The sequence below is a fragment of the Mus musculus genome, chromosome 13 (genome assembly GCF_000001635.26).
Source record: "Mus musculus strain C57BL/6J chromosome 13, GRCm38.p6 C57BL/6J".
Lineage (NCBI taxonomy): Eukaryota > Metazoa > Chordata > Mammalia > Rodentia > Muridae > Mus > Mus musculus.
In genome coordinates, this window is record NC_000079.6 from 3590866 (window position 1) to 3614478 (window position 23613).

At 38.2% G+C, this 23613-nt stretch overlaps 1 protein-coding gene and 1 pseudogene across 6 annotated transcripts in view; one reads left to right on the top strand and one right to left on the bottom strand.

The window, feature by feature from the left end:
• Positions 1 to 22019, bottom strand: part of Tasor2 (transcription activation suppressor family member 2) — a 46850-nt gene extending 24831 nt beyond the window's left edge. For 2 of the 6 annotated variants that reach the window (NM_001360838.1, NM_134063.3), the window contains exons 1-9: positions 19925 to 20243; positions 9327 to 9469; positions 9074 to 9197; positions 8972 to 8991; positions 8787 to 8886; positions 5912 to 6012; positions 4632 to 4735; positions 3428 to 3500; positions 3266 to 3328 (exon numbers count right to left, since the gene is read on the bottom strand). In NM_001360838.1, coding sequence (NP_001347767.1) covers positions 3266 to 3328; positions 3428 to 3500; positions 4632 to 4735; positions 5912 to 6012; positions 8787 to 8886; positions 8972 to 8991; positions 9074 to 9099 — 487 coding nt within the window. In that variant the 5' untranslated portion in view covers positions 9100 to 9197; positions 9327 to 9469; positions 19925 to 20243. Of the gene's footprint in view, positions 1 to 716; positions 824 to 3265; positions 3329 to 3427; positions 3501 to 4631; positions 4736 to 5911; positions 6013 to 8786; positions 8887 to 8971; positions 8992 to 9073; positions 9198 to 9326; positions 9470 to 10543; positions 15459 to 19364; positions 19421 to 19924 lie in introns of those variants that run through there. The other 4 variants (XM_006516460.4, XM_006516461.4, XM_017315335.2 and 1 more) reach the window with 4 other exon arrangements.
• Gm20277 (predicted gene, 20277) lies at positions 21983 to 22909 on the top strand (annotated as a pseudogene).

Consider the following 23613-nt stretch of genomic DNA (forward strand, 5'->3'; position numbering starts at 1 on the left):
TATGCAAGTAACTGTTACAGTTATTAAAATACCTGTTAGATTACAGTTATTACAGTGAGTAAAATAGCTGCCTCAGGCTCCATCTCATCTGCCACCGTGTTCAGACACAGCCCAGTGGCCATTCACAGTAACAGCAATGCCCTAAGGACAGGAAAGCTGCTTCTATTCTTTGAGACACTACAATGAAAAGTGAACTGAAAAGTGCAAATGGCCTTAAGCCTCAAATGCCACTGAAATAACAGCTGTTATTTTATTTCTCTATATTTTACACATATTTTAAAAATTAACTCTACTCTGTAATCTGTATTTTACCTCATTTCCCTTCTTATTCTTTAATTTTCCTTTTTTAAAAATCAAATAACCTTACAAATGAAAAATGTCAGTTCTCTATGAGCTAGTTAACAAAATTCTAGAACATTTCAGTTACCAGTAATACAAACTTATAGAAACAACTCTAGTGCCTACTAAATGTAAATAGGAATTATATCTTTTTAAAAAGTAGTTCCAGAATTGTGAAATAACAAATTAGTCTTAGTTAAACATAATAACACTGCAGCAAATATTAGAAAGGGCAAAGGGTCTAATAATAAAAAGGCAAATGTAATTAAGTAGTAAAATAAAGTTTATTTCTTCAAAGCTCAGAGTATAAAAAGGAAAAGAAATATAGAAAAGGTATGTATATATGAACAGAGCTGGTCCCCAGAAGGGTGGCTTACCTGAGCTGTGGGGAAGTGCACCCAGAACTCTGTTAGGGCTAGGGCTAGGGTTACTGCTTCCCCTGGGCAGTGGTGGTAGCACACCTTTAATCCTAGCACTCAGGAAGCAGAGGAGGAAGATCTCTGTGAGTTTCTGGTCTACACAGTGAGTTCCAGGAGAGCCAGGGCTACACAGAAAAACTCTGTCTGGTGGTGGCAGGGGTGGCAGAAACAAGAGAAACAAGCAAGCAAAAAACTGAAACTGTCTCAATGAGAAAGGTATGAAAAAGTAACCAAACACTGTTTTTATTCATTCATACAGCATTCCTGTGTTTTTCCTGGGTACAAGTAATGGTTCTTATCCGATCCCAAGAGGAGAAATGAGACTGGGGAATTAAGTCACTAGGACAGGGCTTAAGAAGCATGAGGAGGCCCTGGATTCAATCTCCAGCAGAAAGGAAAGAAACCAGGGGGAGATGACAAAAGTGAAGGATATAACCATAAAGCTTTTAAGATTTTTGTAGTTTGTATTTGTGTGTGTGGTTACACACATATGTACAAGTGCTGGTATTGAACGCCTCTGGAGATAAGTTATGGGCTGAGCCACCTAATGTGGGCTCTGGGAACCAAACTTGGATCTTCTAGAAGAGCAGCAAGTACTCTTGCCCACTAAACTATTTCTGCAGCTCTAAAAAATCTAACAAAAAATAAAGTAGCATGGTATGGCAGTTGAGAGCCAGCCCTGGAATCAGGTTAATTTTGCACTCATCTTTGAAATGGTTATAAACAAAATGTTAAGGATTGCTAATCAATTATCCACAGAAAAATACATAACACAATAAATGTGAATATCCTTTATCGCTGTTTGTATAATTTGTTGTTTTAGTTGTTCCAAAGTATCAAAAAGTACTGTTCTCTTCTTTGATCAACACAATATAAATATATTTTTAAAAGTCAACTTTAAGGTGCTGTAGAGATGGCTCATGAGTTAAAAGCAGCAGCTGCTATTCCAGAGGGTCTGAGTTCAGATCTCAGTACCCAAAGAATCTCAAAACTATCCCAAACTCCACTTTCTGGGGTCTCAATGCCTTCTTCTGGCCTTCAGGGTCACTTCACGCATGTGGTGCATACATACATACATGAAAGCAACATACTCATACATAAAGTAAAATCTTTCAAAATACCAACTTTGAAACATTTCTATACTGGCTTTAAGTTTAAAGAAACACTAATTTTAGCATTATCCTTAAACACATACAGACTGATTTAAACGAAAGTTGCCTTGTTACAAATTTATCTGTTCACGCTTATTTTTTCCAGATGTCTGGAACACATATGTTCTGAGGATATATACAATGCAGCCAAGGTAGATGTGCTGCGAATGCAGCCCAGTGGTAAACTGCATACTCATAATCCCAGCATCACAAATCAAAAGCCAAACCAAGCACACTAATATATTTGTATATCAAACACGCCCAGATGTGGTGGCATATACATACCAGGTAATGTAGTCCTCAGGATCAAACCCAGAGCTTTATGCTTATGAGACTAGCACTCTACCGACTGAGTTATACCTGCATTCCACAAGTACTCTAACTACAACATCACACATGCTGCAACACTGTACGGCTGTTTAGGTACTATGTGACTTGACTTGTGGTAGTCTGAATGAGGATGTCCTTGATAGGCTTACATGTTTCAATGTTGGTCCCCAATTGATAGCAGGTGCTTGGGAGGTTTGAGGGTGTGGCCTTGCTGGATAAAGTATGTCACTGTGGGCAAACTTTGAGGTTTCAAAAACCCCAGCTGGGCAGTGGTGGTGCATGCTTTTAATACCAGCACTTGGAAGGCAGAGGCAGGCAGATTTCTGAGTTCGGGGACAGTCTGGTCTACAAAGTGAGTGCCAGGACAGCCAGGGCTACACAGAGAAACCCTGTCTCGAAAAAACAAACAGAGTAAAAAAAACCCTGTGCTAGTACGTTCTCTTGGCTTGCAGTTCCAGGCCCCATGCCTGCTGCCTCTACTCCAGCACCATAGGTCCTAGAGCTCTCTGGAATTGTAAGCCCAAATAGACACCTTTTTTCTATGTTGTCTTAGTTACAGTGCTTTATCATAACAATAGAAAAGTCACTAATATATGATTAATGTTTTTTTTTTTTGTCCTCAGGGTCAATACCATGTTGGGAATACATGGTCCAAACACAAAGTTGTAGTACATAGATAGCAAGAGTAGCCATGAAAATCCCCAGTCATAGCTTTTTGAGACACTGTGGGGGAAAAGTATGTCCTAGCTACTGTTGATTCAAATGGATTTAATTTTAGATATGCTGAATTTTTGGAAGTTTATATTATGCCAATGATATGTCAGTATGTGGAGACACAGGTCTGAAGCTTAGAGTCCACTTGCAAAGGAGGTCAACTAGGAAGGTTAAAGAAAGACAGTTGCTTGAGGAAAAAAACACAGTTAACAAGTGCTCTGTGCTAGTAAGTTGTTGGGTAAGAAGATAAGGACTGGACAGTACGCAAACCCCACAGGATGAGGGAACTGGGTAGTACTGTAACCTCCTCACCTGCTGTTTGCGGCGCATGGAATAAATGTAAACCGTGTAGGCCCATCTGCTCAGCTCCAAAACCTGTAAGAGTCAGGAGAAAAAAAGGAATGTAGGTTCATGATCTTATGAAACAAAAATATATACTTTAAAATTTTTACTCCCCAAAAAGCCTGTCCTTACCTGGTTCTGGAGTTAAGGCTGATGATGTAAATAAAATGAAAAAACTCTTATCTTCTAAGCATTTGATGAGTGCCTTAAACATAAAAAATACAGTTGTCATCCATACCATTTCCAGCTACTGAGGGTTCCACATTTTATAAAAACTGTTCTAAAGAAACTAGAGTGATGGTCAGGAGGGACTCTGCCTCTTCCCACTCAACTGGAAAGGAAGCACGTGATCCTGGCTGGAAGCCATAGGACAAACTATCACCCAGAAAAGGGCAAAGCTGGAAGGAAGGGGTCCTGAATAGCATTTAAATCCTGTCTTACTACCTAGACTGAGAAAGTAAGCTTATAGAACTCTCAATGATTAAGGCTAGCTTAAATTAATGTTATTTGCCACTTAAGAGTATTTTAATCAACACTACCATTAAGGCAGGTCACTGTCCCAAAACACACACATGCATGCCTGGTCTATTTTACTTTACTTATGTATCATCTATTATAGGAAAAAACATGAGCTGGCTTGCTTCCTTACTGTCAGTCAACATTTGCATCATTTCCTTTGGAATATTCAGAGCTTATCTTAAATGGGTGAAGCATCTATCTTCACACAAAGAACCCTGGCTAACATGACAGGCTTTTTTTTCCTTTTTTTTTTCTTTAAAAAAAAAATTTATTTATTTATTCTACGTATATATGCACACTGTTGCTGTCTTCAAAAATGCCATAAGAAGACATTGGATCCCATTACAGATAGTTATGAGCCACCTTGTGGTTGCTGGGAATTGAACTTAGGACCTCTGGAAGAGAGTAGTCAGTGCTCTTAACCACTGAGCCATCTTTCCAGCCCCAACAGAATTCTTTAAAACAGTAGCTATTCCCGAGTCTCATTTCTTCTGTTATGAAAAAGAAACAGCTTGTATAAACCCCTGGATAATGGTTAAAAGTGGCTTTCAAAGAAGCATCTCAGAAGTGGTATTGTGACTAATGCAAATGTACTAGATATTTAATGTTATCAAGAAAACAAAGACTTGTTCTTTTAGTTAGGAATATAAAATGACTATAAGCTGAGATGTAAGGAAAATGAAAATGTCAGTTACAATAGTATGTATGTTAATATTAACAGTGAAAACTCTCCTGGTAAGCTAAATAATGCAGTGAACACTTAGGTACCAACTTCCTATATAAAGGAAAAAATGACACTTGAAATTAGTGATCTTACCAATTCCTTATTTTTAACATATTCCATTAGCTTATCTATGTTTTCTCCTTGTTTGTTTGTCAATTCAACTTCATATAAGTCAAAGCATAAATCTTGACAACAAACTGTAGAGGAAATTAGAAAGATAAGAACATTTTAAATTTTAATTAAAAAATTCCAGTTATATCACATTTTGATCACATACACTCCCACTGCCCTTTCTTCAGGAAAAATACATATGTACGTACACAGGGTTTCACTATGTATTCTTGGTTGGCCTACAACTTGCCATATAGACCAGGGTGACCTTGAACTCAGAGACCTATCTGCCTGTCTCCTTACAGTTGGGATTAAAGACACATGCCACCACACCTTGCCTCAGAACTTATATTTCAATTCTCTAAACAAACAATTTTCAAAATATTTATTGTTTAAACCCTTCTTAAAATGTACTTTAATCCTAACACTTAAAAGACAGGCAGAAGCAAGAAGATCTCTGGGAGTTCAAGGCCAGCCTGGTCTACATAGTGAGTTCCAAGGCAGGCAGAATTATGCAATGATACCTTATCTCCAAACAAGATATTCTCTCTTACACTGCTACAAAATTAACAATAAATACTAGACAAAATATCAGTGCTTCATGAATTACGTAACAAAATTTTCTCATATATTTTAATTTTTGTTATTTGTTTGGAGAAAGGGTATCACAATGTTGCTCTGGTTGACCTAGAACTTTCAATGTAGCCCAAGCTGGTCTCAAACTAATAGAGATCCATCCGCCTGCTTCTGCCTCCCAAATGCTGGTCTCATATAACTTAACAATACTTAAATTCAAAACAATAAAAACTGTTGTGCATGAGAGGAATTGGTCTGAGTTTTCAGATACTTTTTTAGTATATCTGTTCAATTCTCTAAGCACTCTGTATTAAAGATAAAGTTTTTTATCATCTTTGATGAATCTGCCGGTTTGTAACTGGCTTCCAGGCAGTGGATGACATGATAACTCAACAACTTCCTCAAAAGACCTTTGTAAGAAGTATTTAAGGAGCCGGGCGTGGTGGTGCACAACTTTAATCCCAGCACTCGGGAGGCAGAGGCAGGCAGATCTCTGAGTTCGAGGCCAGCCTGGTCTGCAGAGTGAGTTCCAGGACAGCCAGGGCTACATAGAGAAACCTGGTCTTGAAAAAAAAAAAGAAAAGAAAAAAAAAGTATTTAAGATGTAAATGAATGTATGGGCCACAGAGTGGGCAATAACTGAAGAAAGCCCAGTATACAGAGGGTGCCATTACATTTCAACAGACCTTTCTGCTCCAAGTAACTCCGTCTTCTAAAGGCAGCTTCTGGTAGACTTTCTTTCAGAGAAGACACGTCCATTACATACTTAAAATCTAGTTCCCGGGGCCTAAAAAACAAAAACTCATAAAACAGTGTAATAAATACCGACATAAGCTTATCACGTTCTAATGCAAATGCAAACAAAAATATAATTATAAAAAAGTCCTTAAAAGGCTGGAGAAAGGGGGCTGGTGAGACGGCTTAGTGGGTAAGAACACCCGACTGTTCTTCCAAAGGTCCGGAGTTCAAATCCCAGCAACCACATGGTGGCTCACAACCATCCGTAACAAGATCTGACGCCCTCTTCTGGTGTGTCTGAAGACAGCTACAGTGTACTTACATATAATCAATAAATAAATCTTTAAAAAAAAAAAAAAAAGGCTGGAGAAATAGTTAAGAGAGTGTGTGTACTGCTCCTATCTTACTGAAAACATGAGCTTGGGTCCCCCACCTATACTGGGGAGCTTAGGACTCCCTCTTCTGGCCTCCTGGCATTGCACATACATGCACATACCCACAAAAGCATACATACATGCACAATTATTTTTCAAGTCATTAATTTCTGGGTTAGATTATAATACATAACATGTATTTATATTTATAGACAATATAGATTCTCACACATATGACCCACAGATGATGTATACAAACATGTTCACATTTTCTGAATATATGCATTTTTAGAATAGCCAAAATGTGTTAAAGATGTGTTAAAGAATTACATATTCTAAAACTGAAATTTTTCAAAAATTATAATAAGTTAAGATTCTCTGCAATACTGGGTTATATCATAGAATGAGTCATCTGCAGATCTTCATTCTATCATCTCCCAAGTATTTTTTCTTTATAATTTATTTTCAAATAGTATCAGACTTATGTAAAAGTTGTAAAAATAGCACAAAAAATTCCTATTCTTTATTATGCTGCTCTCTGCGTGCTTTGGTTTAATAAAAGAACTTTCTGCTTGAATATCATAAACAGGATTAAATAAAGTCAAACAAAGGTCAAGAGATGGAGCAAGCAACCAGTTGACAGGAAGTCAACATAGGATTATGAAAAGAGACACACAGGAAGTGAGAAGGAGGGACAAGGAGTTTTACGGAAGGTTTGGAGATGATCTAAGAGAAGGCACTCCTGAGACGCTGCTGAGGAGCTTCATCAGCCTCTCTCAGCAGGCTCCTAACATGTGGCTTCTGAGTTTTCACTAGTAAAAATAGAATGATTGGGGTTTCCTTAAAAAACAACACATATGGGGCTGGTGAGATGGCTCAGCGGTTAATAGCGCTGACTGCTCTTCCCGAGGTCCTGAGTTCAAATCCCAACAACTACATGGTGTTTCACAACCACCCGTAATGAGATCTGAAGACAGCTAAACTGTACTTACATATAATAAATAAATAAAATCTTTTAAAAAACAATAGGAATCAAGAAAAAGCTGCTGATCTATTTAAGGAAGATGTGGAAGAATCTTGAGGGCAGGGAGCTGGAAAGGGCTGGAGAAAAGTGAGTTCTATTTCAATTAAAAGCACAAGTAGAGCCGGGCGTGGTTGCGCACATCTTTAATCCCAGCACTCAGGAGGCAGAGGCAGGTGGATTTCTGAGTTCGAGGCCAGCCTGATCTACAAAGTGAGTTCCAGGACGGCCAGAGCTATACAGAGAAACCCTGTCCCAAAAAACCAAAAAAAAAAAAAAAGCACAAGTAAAAACTTTAAAAAGTTGGGTGATGGTTATTTAGCCTTTAATCCCAAAACGTCAGGAGGCAGAGGTCACCCTGGTCTGCAGTGCAAGTTCCAAGACAGCCAGGGCTACACAAGAGGAACCCTGTCTCAAAAAAATGAAAGACCAAAACCAACCAAACAAAAAACTTAAAAAAATACATTTTCAGTTGTCTCTTCTGCAAAGTCTGCCTTTTTAAACCTTATGATTAATATGCAAGTTGTAGGAAAATACTGAAAAATATGCAAATAACGAATTTCACCTGTTTAATCATCTACTTAAATACTATATGCCATCATTTTTTGTGTATTTAACAACTACATTGTATGGCAAGAAAGAGCTTTTCCATCTTTTAAAATTATTTTTCACAAAGTTCTTACTTGACTAATCATGAGCTATACTAACCCTGCTCTCTGTTCTTATAAATAGTCAAGGGAAAATGAACTCTGACAGAAATCCAATTATCATTATGTCAAATAAACTGCATCTATGCTTTAGTGGTAGGGAATACAAAGTATGAATAGACCAAACAAAAAGATTTCTTAAAGACATCCTTCACAGTTCCTCAGGAGAAAACAAAACAAAATAAAACAAAACTTCATTATCATAATTTATCATACTACAAACAGATTTATAACAGCTTTTAGCATTTTTTTTTCAAATAAGGGGGTCGTGTGACTATTAGAACATCAGATACTATTAATCTTAATGAGTCAATAATAGAATCGAAGGGCTATAATTTGCTGTATTATCTGACCTCTAGACAAATCTGATTTGTTTTAGAGAAAAAGCAAACTTGTAATATACAATAATCTGGTCAGGCATGGTAACAGATATAAGTAGCCCCAAGGCTGAAGTCTTGAGCCCTTGAGCCCTTAAGTTCCAAACCAACCTGGACCATATAACAAGACCCCATCTCAACTACAGCAATAGAGGTACTTTCTCTTTAAGGATTAGAATTTAGGTGGTTTGTGAACTTCATACTCTACACAATCAAAAGCATCCTAGTGTAAAACCAAGTAAAAATCACTGTATTTCACACCAATCCATTACAACATTAAAATCAGTACCCAGCAATGGAAAAACACAACATGTATAAAGGATGACAGCCAACACAATACTTACAGTTGTAGTGGAACCACTGTGCCATAAGTAGACCAAAGAGTTATATCACACAGCAAACAACCCTGAATAATAAACTGCCCTTTCCATGGAGAGATGAGAGCTTTAAAAAATGAGGACAAAAAGAAGCTGATTACATTGTGAGACATTTACTAAAACAGCAAACCCCACAAGAACTAATTTCTTACCATTTTTATTGAGCTCAAGTCTAGAAAGAAACAAAGAGTTTTTATTAGAGAAAGAGAAACAAATGAAATAAAGTATGCATTTATTATTTCATTATTACTCACATGATTTTAGAAGTGGGTGCTGCCATCTTTTAGGATCCTTGTGCTGAAAAGCTACAATTATATAAGGACAGGTCTGTCTGGGTCATTTAATAACAGTGTTGCCTGAAAGTTCATAGAGGTAATACTGAAAGAAGGAAAATAAGTATTATTAGCACTACGGAACTGCTATGAATTAAGTTTATCCCAACCTCAGCCAAATCTGAAACTTAGGACATTGGATTAAGAAATACTTTTTTAGGTATAATTTACTCACAGTGACTTAGTCTGAAGGCACAAAAATGACTTCTTTTGTAAGAAACATTGTAGGTATCTGCATCCACGTGGCAGTCACAGCCATAAGATGGCCTAGGGTAGTTAGTTACCTGTATAATTCTCAGACACAAACTTCAGCTTTCCCTAGAATCAAAACGTAAGAGTCATCAGAAATCTTCAAATAGCAATAGTCTTAACAGTAAGGTTTATTTTAAAAGTAGCCTAATAGGGATGCAGATTTTTTTTTTCATCAGTAACCTGTGCAGTAGTATTCTCCCATTTAAATGATATGGTCTGTCTGTCTGTCTCTCTCTCTCTCTCTCTCTCTCTCTCGTGTGTGTGTGTGTGTGTGTGTGTGTGTGTGCTCGCGCGCGCTCAGATATTCAGATTTGTGAAATTGCCACTAATCTAAATAGTCTAGTTGAATATTTCCCACTTTTTTCCATCTGTCTATTCAAGTCATGTAAATAGGATGTACAGTATACGGGTCTTTATTTTGTGTATGAGTGTTTTGCTTACACATATTATTTGTATACTATATTGGTGTGTGCCTAGTGTCTGAGGAGGCCAGATCCTCTGGAACTAGAGTTACAGTCAGTTTCTAGCTATTATTTGGGTGCTGGAAATTAAACCCAGATCCTCTGGAAGAGTGGCCAGTGTTCTTAATCACTGAGCCAGCATCTGGTCTTTTTTATTTAATACAATATTTTTATTAATTCTTTGAGAATTTCATATAATGTATTTTGATATTTACTCCTTTAAATATCAAAATACATTATATGAAATTCTCAAAAAACTGACTGCAACTCTAGCTAAGAACCCCTCTTAGATTCCTGCTACTTTGGGCTACATATGCTGCTCCACTTCCCCATTATCTAATTCCTTTAATGCCCCAAAGATTTTGGCCATCTACTCTTTCTATACCATCCCATATATTGATTTCATGTAATAGCCCCAACCCTGGTTTGGGTGGATCCCACCCTAAATTATTTTTATTGCTTGAAAGGCTTTGCTTCAGAAATGTAAATAAAAGGCTTAATGTTTCTGTAATTCAGGTAAGTAGTACCAGTCCACTTCCTGAGAAATTACTAAGTGTAAGCTCCTTGGCTAAGGACTTAAATATCATTTAAATCTCACAGTAATGCTACAAAGTTAACTATTTTCCAAAGGAGAAAATTGAAGCATAAAACTTTCCTGTTAATCCTGTTTAATCATTACCTATTTATATTCTTGAATTTATTGGCTTCCTTTCTCCGCATAGTACCAGTGCCATCTGGTGAAAGCCTTATATTCTCTTTCTTACCTAACATTCCGCAGTTGTCAAGTATGTTCAGATCTACATGTTCTCTATTCTTATGTCATAATGATGGTAGGATGGTATAAAAGATCCTTATAAAAGTAACAGTCTTTTGGCATTTAAAAATACCTTATTTTATATTCAACACTCAATTACATATAAACTTCTAATTGAAAATTATGACCTGCTCAACACTAATGAATCTGGCTTTTATTATAGTCATCTCAGGGAATTAACTAAACCTTATTTTATTTTGTAGAGAAGAAATTCACTTTCCTCAGACCTACATCTGGCTGGATTGCTCAAAGGGCTAACAGTCCAACAATAAAGCTATTTTGATTATATATCTTAAAATGAAATATTTATTCTATGTTTATTATAAATCTTTAAATGAAAATTATAAATCTTAAAATTTCTATAATCTATAAAGCAATATACAATTTGGTCACTGTATTCACGGTTCAAAACAAGCTCATGTAGAGCAACTATGTTTTAATTGATGATGGGGAAATTTTCATAAAGATTTTTTTATCATTTCTATTAACAAAGATGTTACAAGCAAAGCCAAACTTTCTAAAAGAAAAATTAGTATAAGTCCGTTGTACTTTTTGTTCCTATTTAGATGATTAGTTTAAATAGTAACAGGCTTTTCTGTTGTTGTAGCCCTTATATGTTAGCTCTAATTTTTAGGTTAATTCTCTCTTTGTTCCTCATAACAGTTCTCTTTTACAAAGGACCCAGACTCAATTCTCAGCATCTATTTGGTAGCTCACAACTGTCTATAACTTTAGGGGACCTAAACTTCTCTTCTGTGGACACTAGTCACACATGTGGCACACACATATATATGCAGGAAAAACACTAGAACATATTAACATACACACCCCAATCCAATTCAAAAACACAAACTCAAAGCTAGGCATGATACACTTGGCAGAGAAAGACCTGCAGTTTGATGTCAGACTCAAAACACAAACTATAAAAATTTGAATTACAAATATAGTAATATATCTTTTTTTTTTTTTTTTGGTTTTTCGAGACAGGGTTTCTCTGTATAGTCCTGGCTGATCCTGGAACTCACTCTGTAGACCAGGCTGGCCTCGAACTCAGAAATCCACCTGCGCCACCATGCCCGGGTTTATGATGTAATTTGAACACTACTTAGACTAAAATTCAGTAAGTTGTAGCTGTGGACAGTCCAATTTAAAATTTTTTGCTATATACATCTAAATTATAACTGAAATTTAATTATTGTACTTTAGACCTGGCATACTAATATTTTATCCTTGTATTATTCAAATACTCATTTCTCTGCCCCAATATCTGGTTACTATCAGGACATGGTACTGTAATGTGTACTCCAAGTATCTCCTGTCTCAGTATTGTATAAACACTGCTCCTCATTCATTTTCTACTTTGGGGTGGGGGGGGCAGACAGTGAGGATGCTGAACAACCAATGACTGAGCAGAGGTGAGAATAGGGCTGGACTTCCAATTCCAGTGAGAAGACGGATAAAGGAGATTTGGCCATGAGGTGAGGGACCAGGTAGCTACTATGAGAAAATGAATGAACCATAGAGACAGATCAACACTAAAATGCAAGTACATCAGAGATGTTGGCTCAGAAGCAGATCTATTGTTTAGAGGATTAGAACAGAATAATACTTGCTCACTTACTGTGTTATAAAATTTATTTAACAAAAATAGTCTCTGTCTCAATTATTTGGGAGGTAGTTGGGTTAGAGAAATGACTACCACTACTAAATTTCTTACAATATAGACTCAATCAGAGCTTATAACACTTAGTTTAACTGTTCTGATTTGAACCCCATCTCAATCATCTCTATGGAAAGCTAGAAAGATGGTCATAATTTATTTCTACCTTCAATTTTTGACATAGTCCTGTTCCCTGTTAATGTCAAAAATTCTAAAGTGAAAAGGGCAATGATAAAGTGAACAAATGTTTACCAAGCATCTAATTTGTATATGAATAAATCTGTAAAGTTTACATTTCTTCGAAGTCTTGGGTATGTCCTAGCTTTTGCCAATGCCCAGGAAGCTGACATCTATTCAGTTCATGCTAGGTGGTGGGAAATGCCTTTCTTTAATTCCAGCACTTGGGAAGTAGAGGCAGGTGGATCTCTGCAAGTTCAAACCAGCCTGGTCTACAGAGTGAGTTCCAGGACAGTTAGGGCCACACAGAGAAAAACCCTTCCTCAAAAAACACAAACTCAAAGTTCATACGTGGACAACTAAATTGAATTCCCTCCATTGTACTACATTTATGGATTTTGTGTTTGCTACACTCAGTTAACTCTGGTATACTGAGCCATTGGGTCAGACAAGCTTGTTCCACAGCAAAATACTAATTTGTTCTAAAAGCAGTAACATACTGAAATGCTTTTATTCCAAGTCTTTAACTACTAATAACACAGAAATTATGCTTACAGGAATAATTTTCTCTGGAAAAAAAAATCTTTTGAAACAAAAAGCAGAAATCATGTAACTGCATATTTACTTCAATAGAATAAAAGTAAAATACACTCCCTACCCTAGATTAGTAATTCATTCATTTAGCAAAATAGTCTCTATTGTAGAGAAATTAAAGGAACTCAGATTATAAATCAAAGACATGAGAACAAATATCAGTACTATAAATGTGAAGGAATATGTAGACCAAGAAGCATATTATGTTGTATTTACTATACCAAAGATCATTTGAACTTGCTAGCAAATTATTTAAATTCATACAAAATTATGTAATTATGTGCTATTTCAAAATAGCAAATAGACTTAGACATTTCCATTTATCCAGTGGCAGTTGCCTTTTTAAAAGAGGAGGAAGAACTGGAAAGTATTTCCACTGAATTAAAAAATTATATCTACAAATTATGACTTATTCATCTGACTGCAAGTTGGTTAGATTGGGTTGAATATTCAACCTTAAAAATAAATAACTTGGGGCTGGTGAGATGGCTCAGTGGGTAAGAGCACCCGACTGCTCTTCCGAAGGTCCAGAGTTCAAATCCCAGCAACCACATGGTGGCTCACAACCATCCGTAATGAGATCTGACTCCCTCTTCTGGTGTGTCTGAAGACAGCAACAGTGTACTTACATATAATAAATAAATAAATCTTTTTAAAAAAATAACTTTATATCCATTTTTCATGTGTTTTTATGTGTTGTCTCAGGCATGCTGTGGTAATATGTTAGAGGGCAACCTGAAGGAGTTGGTTCTCTCCTACCACCATGCAGGTTCAAGGAATCAAACTCAGAAAGGCCCACCAGGTTTGGCAGTAAGTGAGCTATCCACTGAGCATCCTCACACCCTCTTTCTTGATACAGGGTTCCTCTTCTTCAGCCCTACCTGGCCTTTGAACTTGCAGTGATCTGTCTGTCTTACCCTCTTAAGTGCAATATTTAACTTTTGAAGATTGTTTTTAATATTCCCCAAATTTGATCTTCTACAAAGTTTCTGATCAGCTGACATTTACAATTTTTAAAATAATTTTTTGTTTTGACATGATGCCCAAAAGGTAAATTGTTCAAGATCATGTAGTTTTGACTATTATTTTAAAACGTATCTAGTGTGATACTAGGGATCCATCATGCTAAATAAATGCTATTACTGAACCACAACCCCTAGTCCTTTATTGCAACTTTTTAAAGACATCCATATAAACTCTGTGACCAATGTTCTAACTTATCAAATTGGGTTTATGAACTTTAATGCTTTAGCATTAAACTACTAATTTTTGTGGGGGTTTTTTTGGGGGGTGCCGTTTGTTTTTCCAGACAGGGTTTCTCTGTGTATCCCTGGCTGTCCTGGAACTCACTCTGTAGACCAGGCTGACCTCGAACTTAGAAATCCACCTGCCTTTGCCTCCCAAGTGCTGGGATTAAAGGCATGTGCTACCACCACCCGGCTAAACTACTAATTTTCAATTAAATGTCTTTACCAAACTCACTGGCATGTTGAGTACCTCTCAGAAAGATATTAAGTGGTTTTTCTCAGAAAATATCTTTTTTGTTTTTTTTCCCCCCCAGGAACAACTACTTTTTAATGTCCATCTTTGATTCTTTCAGTAATTATATCTTACAAAGCAAGGGGCAGAATTAAATCATTTTTAAACTGCTTTCATCACTGTGTGTGTGTGGGGGGGGGTGTACTAAGAATTGAATCCAAAGTTTAATACAGGCCAAGCTACCCCTGAGCCATATCCTCAGCCCTGTACTTTTATGTTTTAAATAAGTACCTCAAATGCCCTGAGTATAGAGGTGAAATAGGTCCTATAACCAAATGAACTAGGCACCAAGAGCTGGTTCTCTCCTAAGGGGTCAAATAGCTCTTCTCCTAAGAGAAAGAAGCTATACATTAAAGGTGTATTTCATCAAGCAACAGTGTATTGACAATTAGCAAGAGATTTAATTGTCATATTTTACTAAATGAAAACAGAAAGTATGCCCTAGGCACATTTCTTATGACAAAAGCAGTAATTAAATCAGAAACCAATTTTAAAAAGACAAAATGAAAAGCAAAAGACAAGAAGAGAATATTGTCAAGGAGCTTAGCACCAGGCTGGGTCAAGACTTGGTTTATGGAGTGCTTTCTATAATAACATATGCCTATCTTGACTTTAAGTTACTGAGGCCAGAAGCTCAGAGCTTGGTCTACTGACACTTGTTGCTAACAGCTGAGTGATTAGGTAAAGAATTTATTGCTATTGCTCCCTTCTCTGGTCAGGCATTCAGAATCCCTTTGTTGGCCTGGCTGGTTAACTCTTTGTGACCCAGACAGGAAGGAAAGGAAAAGAATTAAAATTCTTTATACAAATATGCACAGACGTGGCACACACCTTTAATCCCAGCACTTGGGAGGCAGAGGCAGGCAGATTTCTGAGTTCAAGGGCCGCCTGGTCTACAAAGTTAGTTCCAGGACAGCCAGGGCTATACAAAGAAACCCTGTTTTGAAAAAACAAACAAAACAAAACAAGTATGCACAGACACACATATATTCATATACACATTTATATTTTTATTCACATTTTCATTTACACATTAACACAGTTAGATTTTTATGGGCCCAACCACCTGTCTCACACACTCCGCAAGTATTCATGCACATTTCCATACACACTAATACATATACACATATACACATATAGACAAGACATACATTTTAAAGCTTCTTTTTTTTTTTTTTTTATTCCAGCTAGTGGAGAGATGGTCAGTGGTTAAGAACACATACTAATTACTCTTGAAGAGCCCCAAGTTCAGTTCTTAGCACCCATGTTGGGTGTAGCTCCAGATCCATCCTCTTCTGGCCTTCATAGGTACCTGCTCTCAAGTGCACAAACCCTCACACAGATACATAACTTAAAATAAATGTAAAATCTTTAAAAAAAAAAAATTCTAGCCAGGCATGGTGGAGCATACTAGTAATCCCAGAAACTCGTGAAACATGGCAGGGAAATCCTAGGTACAGGCAGGATGAGTGACATAATGTCTCAAAAAGAAGCTGTATTCTAACAGATATTCTTTTGTACTTATTACTGGTGCTAGGAATTAATCCAAGGTGGCCCACATACTAGGCATATATTCTATTACTCAGCATTTACAGCCTTTAAAACATAAAAGTACAGGGCTGAGAATATGGATCAGGGGTAGCTTGGCCTGTATTAAACTTTGGATTCAATTCTTAGTACCACAAAATAAACACACAAAATACACAAGTGTATATACCATCTACTTATATCAAAATAGTTTAGTGAAAAATTAAAAACAAACATATTTTTCATTGGTAAAATTAATATAAATGATAAATTAGAGGTAAGATAAATCAAAACCAGTTGGGCAGTATTAAGAAATAGTCAATAAAAAATGTAAAATATTTAAATAGTAAGAGGGCACCTATAATAACTCTGACAAATACTAAGACAAAGTCCTAAAAATCATATGGCAGAGTCCTAGAAAAATCTAATTTAATAAATGTGACACCCTGAAAATATATATATACACACACACATATATATGTATATATATAAATATGTGTGTGTGTATATATATATATATATATATATATATAAACTATGTATTACTATTAGTATTAATATGTTATGTATAATAGTTACAATATGTTATGTATATATATACTTACTATTTGGAAGATCTATGCAATTTAGAGAAGCGGTATTTTCCAATGACTACTACACAAATGAAAGCCCTCTGAAGAACAAGCTCGATAAATGCAAACTATTATCAAAATTGATGAATAGCAAAAACCCCACAACTATAAGAAAATATTAATATGTCCTTCCTTTTCCAACCAGTGGACTAGCCAATAACAGACAATTTTGCCATATATTTCAACTAAAACAATCTATACAACAAAGTACAGAACTTGAACAATTAAAGGTGACATGATGTATTTGCAAACACATTGTACAATATTACTCTTATCACTAATATATTCTGGAAGGTAAATAGCCATTTTTCACCAAAAATGTTATTTAAGTCAAGATGTAATTGGTTTAGTTTTTAAACATACTAGTAGTCAATTTAACATCTAATGTAGTATGCAGTATTTTTACACCTGTAGATGTATTATAACTGGAGACTCAGTATTTTTACACCTGGGGATGTAGACCAATGCTTGTCTACAATACACAAAGCCCTGTGTCAATCACCAGCACAGCATAAATCCAGCGTGGCAGTGTGTTTGTAATCCCAGCATTTTAGAGGACTCAGTAGGAAGATCAAGAGTCCAATTCCAGCCTTTGCTACATACCAAATTCAATGGTGGCCTGGGCTATAACTTAGAGGGGGAAAAATGTGTAAAGGAGCATGGACACATGCTATAACATAAAATTTGGAACATAAAACAAAATATGATTATAAAGTATGACTTCTCTAAGTTCAAAACAGGTGAAAATATGTTAGTTAATGAAATAAAGACCATGGTGAAAGTTCAAGGAATACTTTCCTTCTAGAAAAGACACACACAATCTTATTTCTAGGTACCTGTAATGTTCTATTTAAAAAGGTGCAGAAATAGCCTGCTTGCTTTTGTAAACACATTTTCACACATAGTAAAAATATATTCTTAGAAGGAAAAAATAAAAACAATGCCTTTTCTTAAATGAATCTATAAATGTAATGAATAAGCTATACAATGCAAAAACAATTATCCCAATGTGGTTTTCCTATAGAGATTGAGATGCTTCATCTGGAAGAAACAAAGAAGGATCCTGAGCTTTCCCTGGTCCTCCCCCAAAAGAAAGTACTAATATATATCATAAAGCTACCATAGCTAGCAGGGCATGGTGGTGCACACCTTTAATCCCAGCACTCGGGAGGCAGAGGCAGGTGGATTTCTGAGTTCGAGGCCAGCCTGGTCTACAAAGTGAGTTCCAGGACAGCCAGGGCTATACAGAGAAACCCTGTCTCGAAAACCAAAAACAAAATTTAAAAAAAGCTACCATAGCTAAAACAGTATGGTAACTGTTAAATAGGGCAAAGCAGAGAGTATTCTGACCCAATTTCATAAACAAGGGATATCGGACTGCCCAAATGTTTGACTTTCTTATTCACTAGGAAAGATTAAAAGTTAAAATGAGGGGCTGGGGAGATGGCTCAGCGGTTAAGAGCACCGACTGCTCTTTCGAAGGTCCTGAGTTCAAATCCCAGCAACCACATGGTGGCTCACAACCATCTGTAATGGAATCTGATGCCCTCTTCTGGTCTGAAGACAGCTACAGTGTACTCACATACATAAAATAAATAATTCAAAAAAAAAAAAGTTTAAAAAATTTCCCCCTATTATTGGATGGGTTAAGATGTTTAGAAAACAGTGCTACCATCCAGTAGCAGAGTAATAAAAACCATACCTAAGGGGAATGAACATTAAAAAAATAAAATCATCCCAAGGCATTTAACAGTGTGTCTAGAATTATCATAAGAATTTAATTCTACAGTTATCATCACCTAAACCCTGCTTACAATAGCTGCAGGGGAAAAACACAGCTCTGTAAAGAAGAAAATCTTAAAAATGTCCACTGACAAGACACAAAGGATAAACATATCCAATAATATTTGTGCTAATCAGATATGCTACAGGTAACAAGTAGTATCAGGCAAGTTTCCTGGCAGTTTTCAAATTTCAATTTACTTAAATGTTTGAACCAGAGAGATGCCATTTATCTTTCTTATTTAAAAAAAAAAAAGTAGGAAACAAATTGGCAACACACTCAAACATCATCTTCTTTAAAACTAATTATTGACAAATATTCGTGTTTTTTTTTTTTCTAACTTGGGCTCGCTAGGTATTGATATACACTGGTAACACTGGAGCTACCCTTTACCAAACAATTTCCCAATACGGGAGGTATTCGCTTACACTATCAGGTATATGTGCTTTGTCCTAAACCTCTTCGGTAGGATTTCCAACAATCTCAGATTCTATACTATGACATATTCACCCCGCCTTCCTTTTGCTCTTCTAAGGGGAAACACTGTTGAGTCCTCAGGTTGTTTATTATAGAGATTTAGGAAAGACTTTCATTCGCTTCCCAGTTCTAAGTTTCCCTTCAGAAAGAATACAGGGGGGAGGAGCTTAACAAGAGGCGCGTCAAACTGGTAAACGGAGATTAAGGGAGACTCGAGATCTTCCGAAATAGCTCCAGTTTTGAAAGTTAAGCCACGGTTTCCTACCAAGTGCCGGTTGGTGCTCCCCTCTAACCAACCTCGGGGCCAGCGTACTGGCAGATCCCTTCACCGCTGCTGCAGCCGTCGGCTGCTGTCTTCCATATGGGCAGGCCCACTTATACGTAATAAAGAAGTTAAACCATGCCGTGCGTTGCCATAGATTCTACAGAACCCCGAACTCCGACCTGAGGGTTTCCCCAAAACCCCTCAGGGGGATGAGCTAGGCCAACCCCAGGCAAGGGAAAACTTCAGTGCAGAAGGATCCCATCCATCCCTTGGGGGGATGGAGCTGCTCTGTGACCGGTGTCACAAAACAAACCGCGCCGGGCTTTCCGCCTCGGAACGCAGACACCCATCCGGACGACCGCCACGGGCTCGGTGGAAACCCCGTCTAACCTTAGCTTCTGCAAGGCGGAGCTGAGCGGAGGAGCGGGGGTTGGGAGGGTCCCGCATCCCGGGCGACCGAGGCGTCTGCCCAGTGGCCCCCCGCGCCGCCCTGCCCGCCCACCAGTACGCGCCCCGCGAGCCAGCCACGCTCTTGCTTCCCCACGGGGGTCCTCGCCCCGGACGCCCCAACACCTGAGGGAAGGAGCGTTACCTGTCGCCGGCGCGGCCGCCTTCCCTGAAGAGACGAGCTCACCACTCGGTGTCCTCCTCATGCTTTTCCAGCCCGTCCCTTTCTCCTCCTGACCCCTCGCTCCGCCGCGTCTCCCGACCTCGCCTCACGAGCCCGGGTGTCCCGGGCGCGCGCTAGCCCCGGTCCCCTCACTCAGCCTCACAAGCGAGAAGCCGCTTCCGAAACAAGCCAGGCGCGGGGAAGGCGTCCGCTCTCCAGCCCCCGGGGAACCAGCGACCGGAAGTGAAACCTCGTGCGCACGGAGAAAGAGAGCAGGCTCCGAAGACAGAAAGTGAAAACTAAAGCGCCGTGCTCGCCTCGCCAAGGCCAATCACAAGGAGCACAGCGACGCGCAGGCGCGACCGCCGCCAGCATCCACGTTGCTCCTGCTTTTCCAGTAGGCGCAGGCGCAGGGGGGGGAGGGCAAAGCTAGCTCCGGATTGGACGACCCAGCCTTCCTTGGCTTCTCGCGAGATGTAGGCGGCGGGATCTAGAAGGCGTGCACAGGAAATGAGGCTCCTCAGTCGGAACCTCTTCTAGTGTATTGTGGGTTACTCATGGCCGCTTTTCTGGCTTTTTCTGTACCAGGTGCTGTAATGGGACAGGGCAAGATAGTACAGAGACGCTTCCATCTTGTCTCCTTGCTGAGGCCATTTTAGGTTTAACTAAAAATGATTTTCTTGATGAAAAATTACCCAGATGTTCTTGACTGGAAGCGAAGATGTCACAGCTAACTTACTTTCTGTCAAACTGCTTGCTGGTCTACACCTCCTCCTGCAGCTCCTGAGTGCGATCCAGGATGTAGTTTTGCCTTTAAAAGCCCCTTGGTGTAAGGAAGGTGTAAATGCTCAGGGCTACACTTCGTCCGAAAACCTGAGTATAGTCCTAGCTGGCAGGAGTAAAGACAGTTAACTAGCTATAAACTGAAGGTCATCTTCAGTGACTCTGGTGATGCTGGTTGATCTAACCCAAGTGCCACATCTCACTGCTGTTTGATTTTGCGGAATGTTAAATCCATACAAAACTTAAGTTCATTGTGGGAGTTCTCCAGACGAACTTGAAATTTATTATTTATATGAGTGTTGAGGTGACTATAAGTAACAATTCAAGTCTATCCTTTCTATAGATAAGAACCGCTGAGAGAAATTAAGCAGTACCAAGGACCTTGTGCCACGGTTGAAATTTTGTTACGATGAGATTTAGTCATTCAGTGGGCGAGTATACTTGTGGCTAGTTCCATATTAAAAACTGGGATTGGAGAGATGGCTCAGCAGTTAAAAGCACCGACTGTTCTTCTGAAGGTCCTGAGTTCAAACCCAGCAACCACATGGTGGCTCACAACCATCTGTAATGAGATCTGATGTCCTCTTCTGGTGCATCTGAAGACAGCTACAGTGTACTTAAAACATATAATAATAATAATAATAATAAGGGCTAGAGAGATGGCTCAGTGGTTAAGAGCACGACTGCTCTTCCGAAGGTCATAAGTTCAAATCCCAGCAACCACATGATGACAACCATCTGTAATGAGATCTGATGCCCTCTTTTGGGGTGTCTGAAGATAGCTACAGTGTACTTACATATAATAAATAAATCTTTTAAAAAATAATAATAGGGGTGGGTATGGGGGACTTTTGGGATATCATTGAAAATGTAAACAAGGAAAATACCTAATAAGAAAATAAATTAAAAAAAATAATAATTAACTAAAAATTATGGTCACCAGCAAGGTAAAGACAGACGCTACTCATATCTGAGTTCATTGTAAAGGTGAATTAAATTATAAGCTACCACAGTTATTTCAGGTAATAACATGGTGCGAAAATGAATGAAATGCTAGTAAATGAAGTTGGAGGTGGAAGACAAAAGGAAAAACACAAAACAGAAGGAAAACACCAAAGATTTAACAAAAAAATGGGATGTTTAAAAAGTCAAAATCCAAAGATGAAAGTGAACCTTGGAGGTGGAGCTTTATGAGCAGAATGGAAAACAAGTGGAAAGCACCCCATCTGTGAAAATGTGTTCAAGATTTCAGTAAGAACTGGCACAGGACTGTGGTTTCCTCGGCCGAGGAGGTGGTCGCAGTGGGCTCCCTACCTGTCTCTGCTACCGCGTGGCAGAAGCACTTTCCCTCAGGGCACCAATGAAAGCCTGAAGAAAAAATAATTGCTTCCTTTAAAGCCATGGCATATCAGTTGTACAGAAATACAACTTTGAGGAACAGTCTTCAAGAGAGCCTTGATGAGCTCATACAGTCTCAACATATCACCCCCCAGCTTGCCCTTCAAGTTCTACTTCAGTTTGATAAAGCTATAAATTCAGCATTGGCTCAGAGAGTCAGGAACAGAGTCAATTTTAGGGGCTCTCTAAATACATATAGAGATTCTGCCATAATGTTTGGACTTTTGTATTGAATGGTGTTGAATTCAGAGAGGTGACAGAACTTATTAAACTGGATAAAGTGAAAATTGTAACCTCTGATGGTAAAAATACTGGCTCCGATACTACCGAATGAGTAGAGAAATGTGGCTTTTTTATGCCACCTTCTGTTATTTTCATCGCTTTTTGAAGAGAAACATAGAAGAGTCTTTTTATTTATTCTCACGATACAGAAATGACAACACTGTGCTATATATACTACCCAAGAATCCCACAGAGAGAAGCATGTGACTCTGTTCTCTTAAATGACCTTTAGTACACAGCATAAAGAAATGTAACTTTTTTTAATGACAAATCAAAAGTGGTTGCCTTCATAAGAGTATTCTTCAAAGCTGGGCATGGTGGCGCAAGCCTTTAATCCCAGCACTCGGGAGGCCGAGGCAGGCGGATTTCTGAGTTCGAGACCAGCCTGGTCTATAAAGTGAGTGCCAGGACAGCCAGGGCTACACAGAGAAACCCTGTCTCGAAAAACCAAAAAAGAAAAAAAAAAAAAAAAAAGTATTCTTCAATAAACTCGTTTTAAAACTTAAAGAAAAAAAACTTCAATAAGAGTGCTCTGAAAGTGAAAAAAAGCAAAGAATATTCATAGTATCCAAGAGCTAAGAAGAGTCAGCAAAGTGCCTATCAGACAAGCATAAGGACCTGTGTTCTATCCCCATAACTAATGTAAGGTGGAAAGGTGGCCCAGTCTATAATGCCAGCACTGAGGAAGAGGGAGCAAACAATCCCTGTCTAGTCTACTTGTGAATCTAAGGCCAATGAGAGACCCTGTCTTAACAAATAATTTGGACAGGTCCTGAGAAATAACATCCAAGGTTGGCCTCTGATTTCTACACACATTACACATATGTACCCACAGACTTACAAACATGCACATCAACACATATCTCTCACATACACACTTACACACATTATAATACCCATTCTTAGTCATTGTTCTATTGATGTGAAGAGACACCATATTTTAGAGTTTTACTGCTGTGAAAAGATATGACAAAGGCAACTTTTTTGTTTATTTTTTCAAGACAGGGTTTCTCTGTGTAGCCCTGGCTGTCCTGGAACTCACTCTGTAGACCAGGTTGGCCTCAAACTCAGAAATCCGCCTGCCCCTGCCTCCCAAGGGCTGGGATTAAAGGAATGCACCACCACCACTCCTCAGAGACAAAGGCAACTCTTTTTTTTTTTTTTTTTGAGAGCCTGAGAGATGGCTCATTGGTGAAAAGTGCTTAACT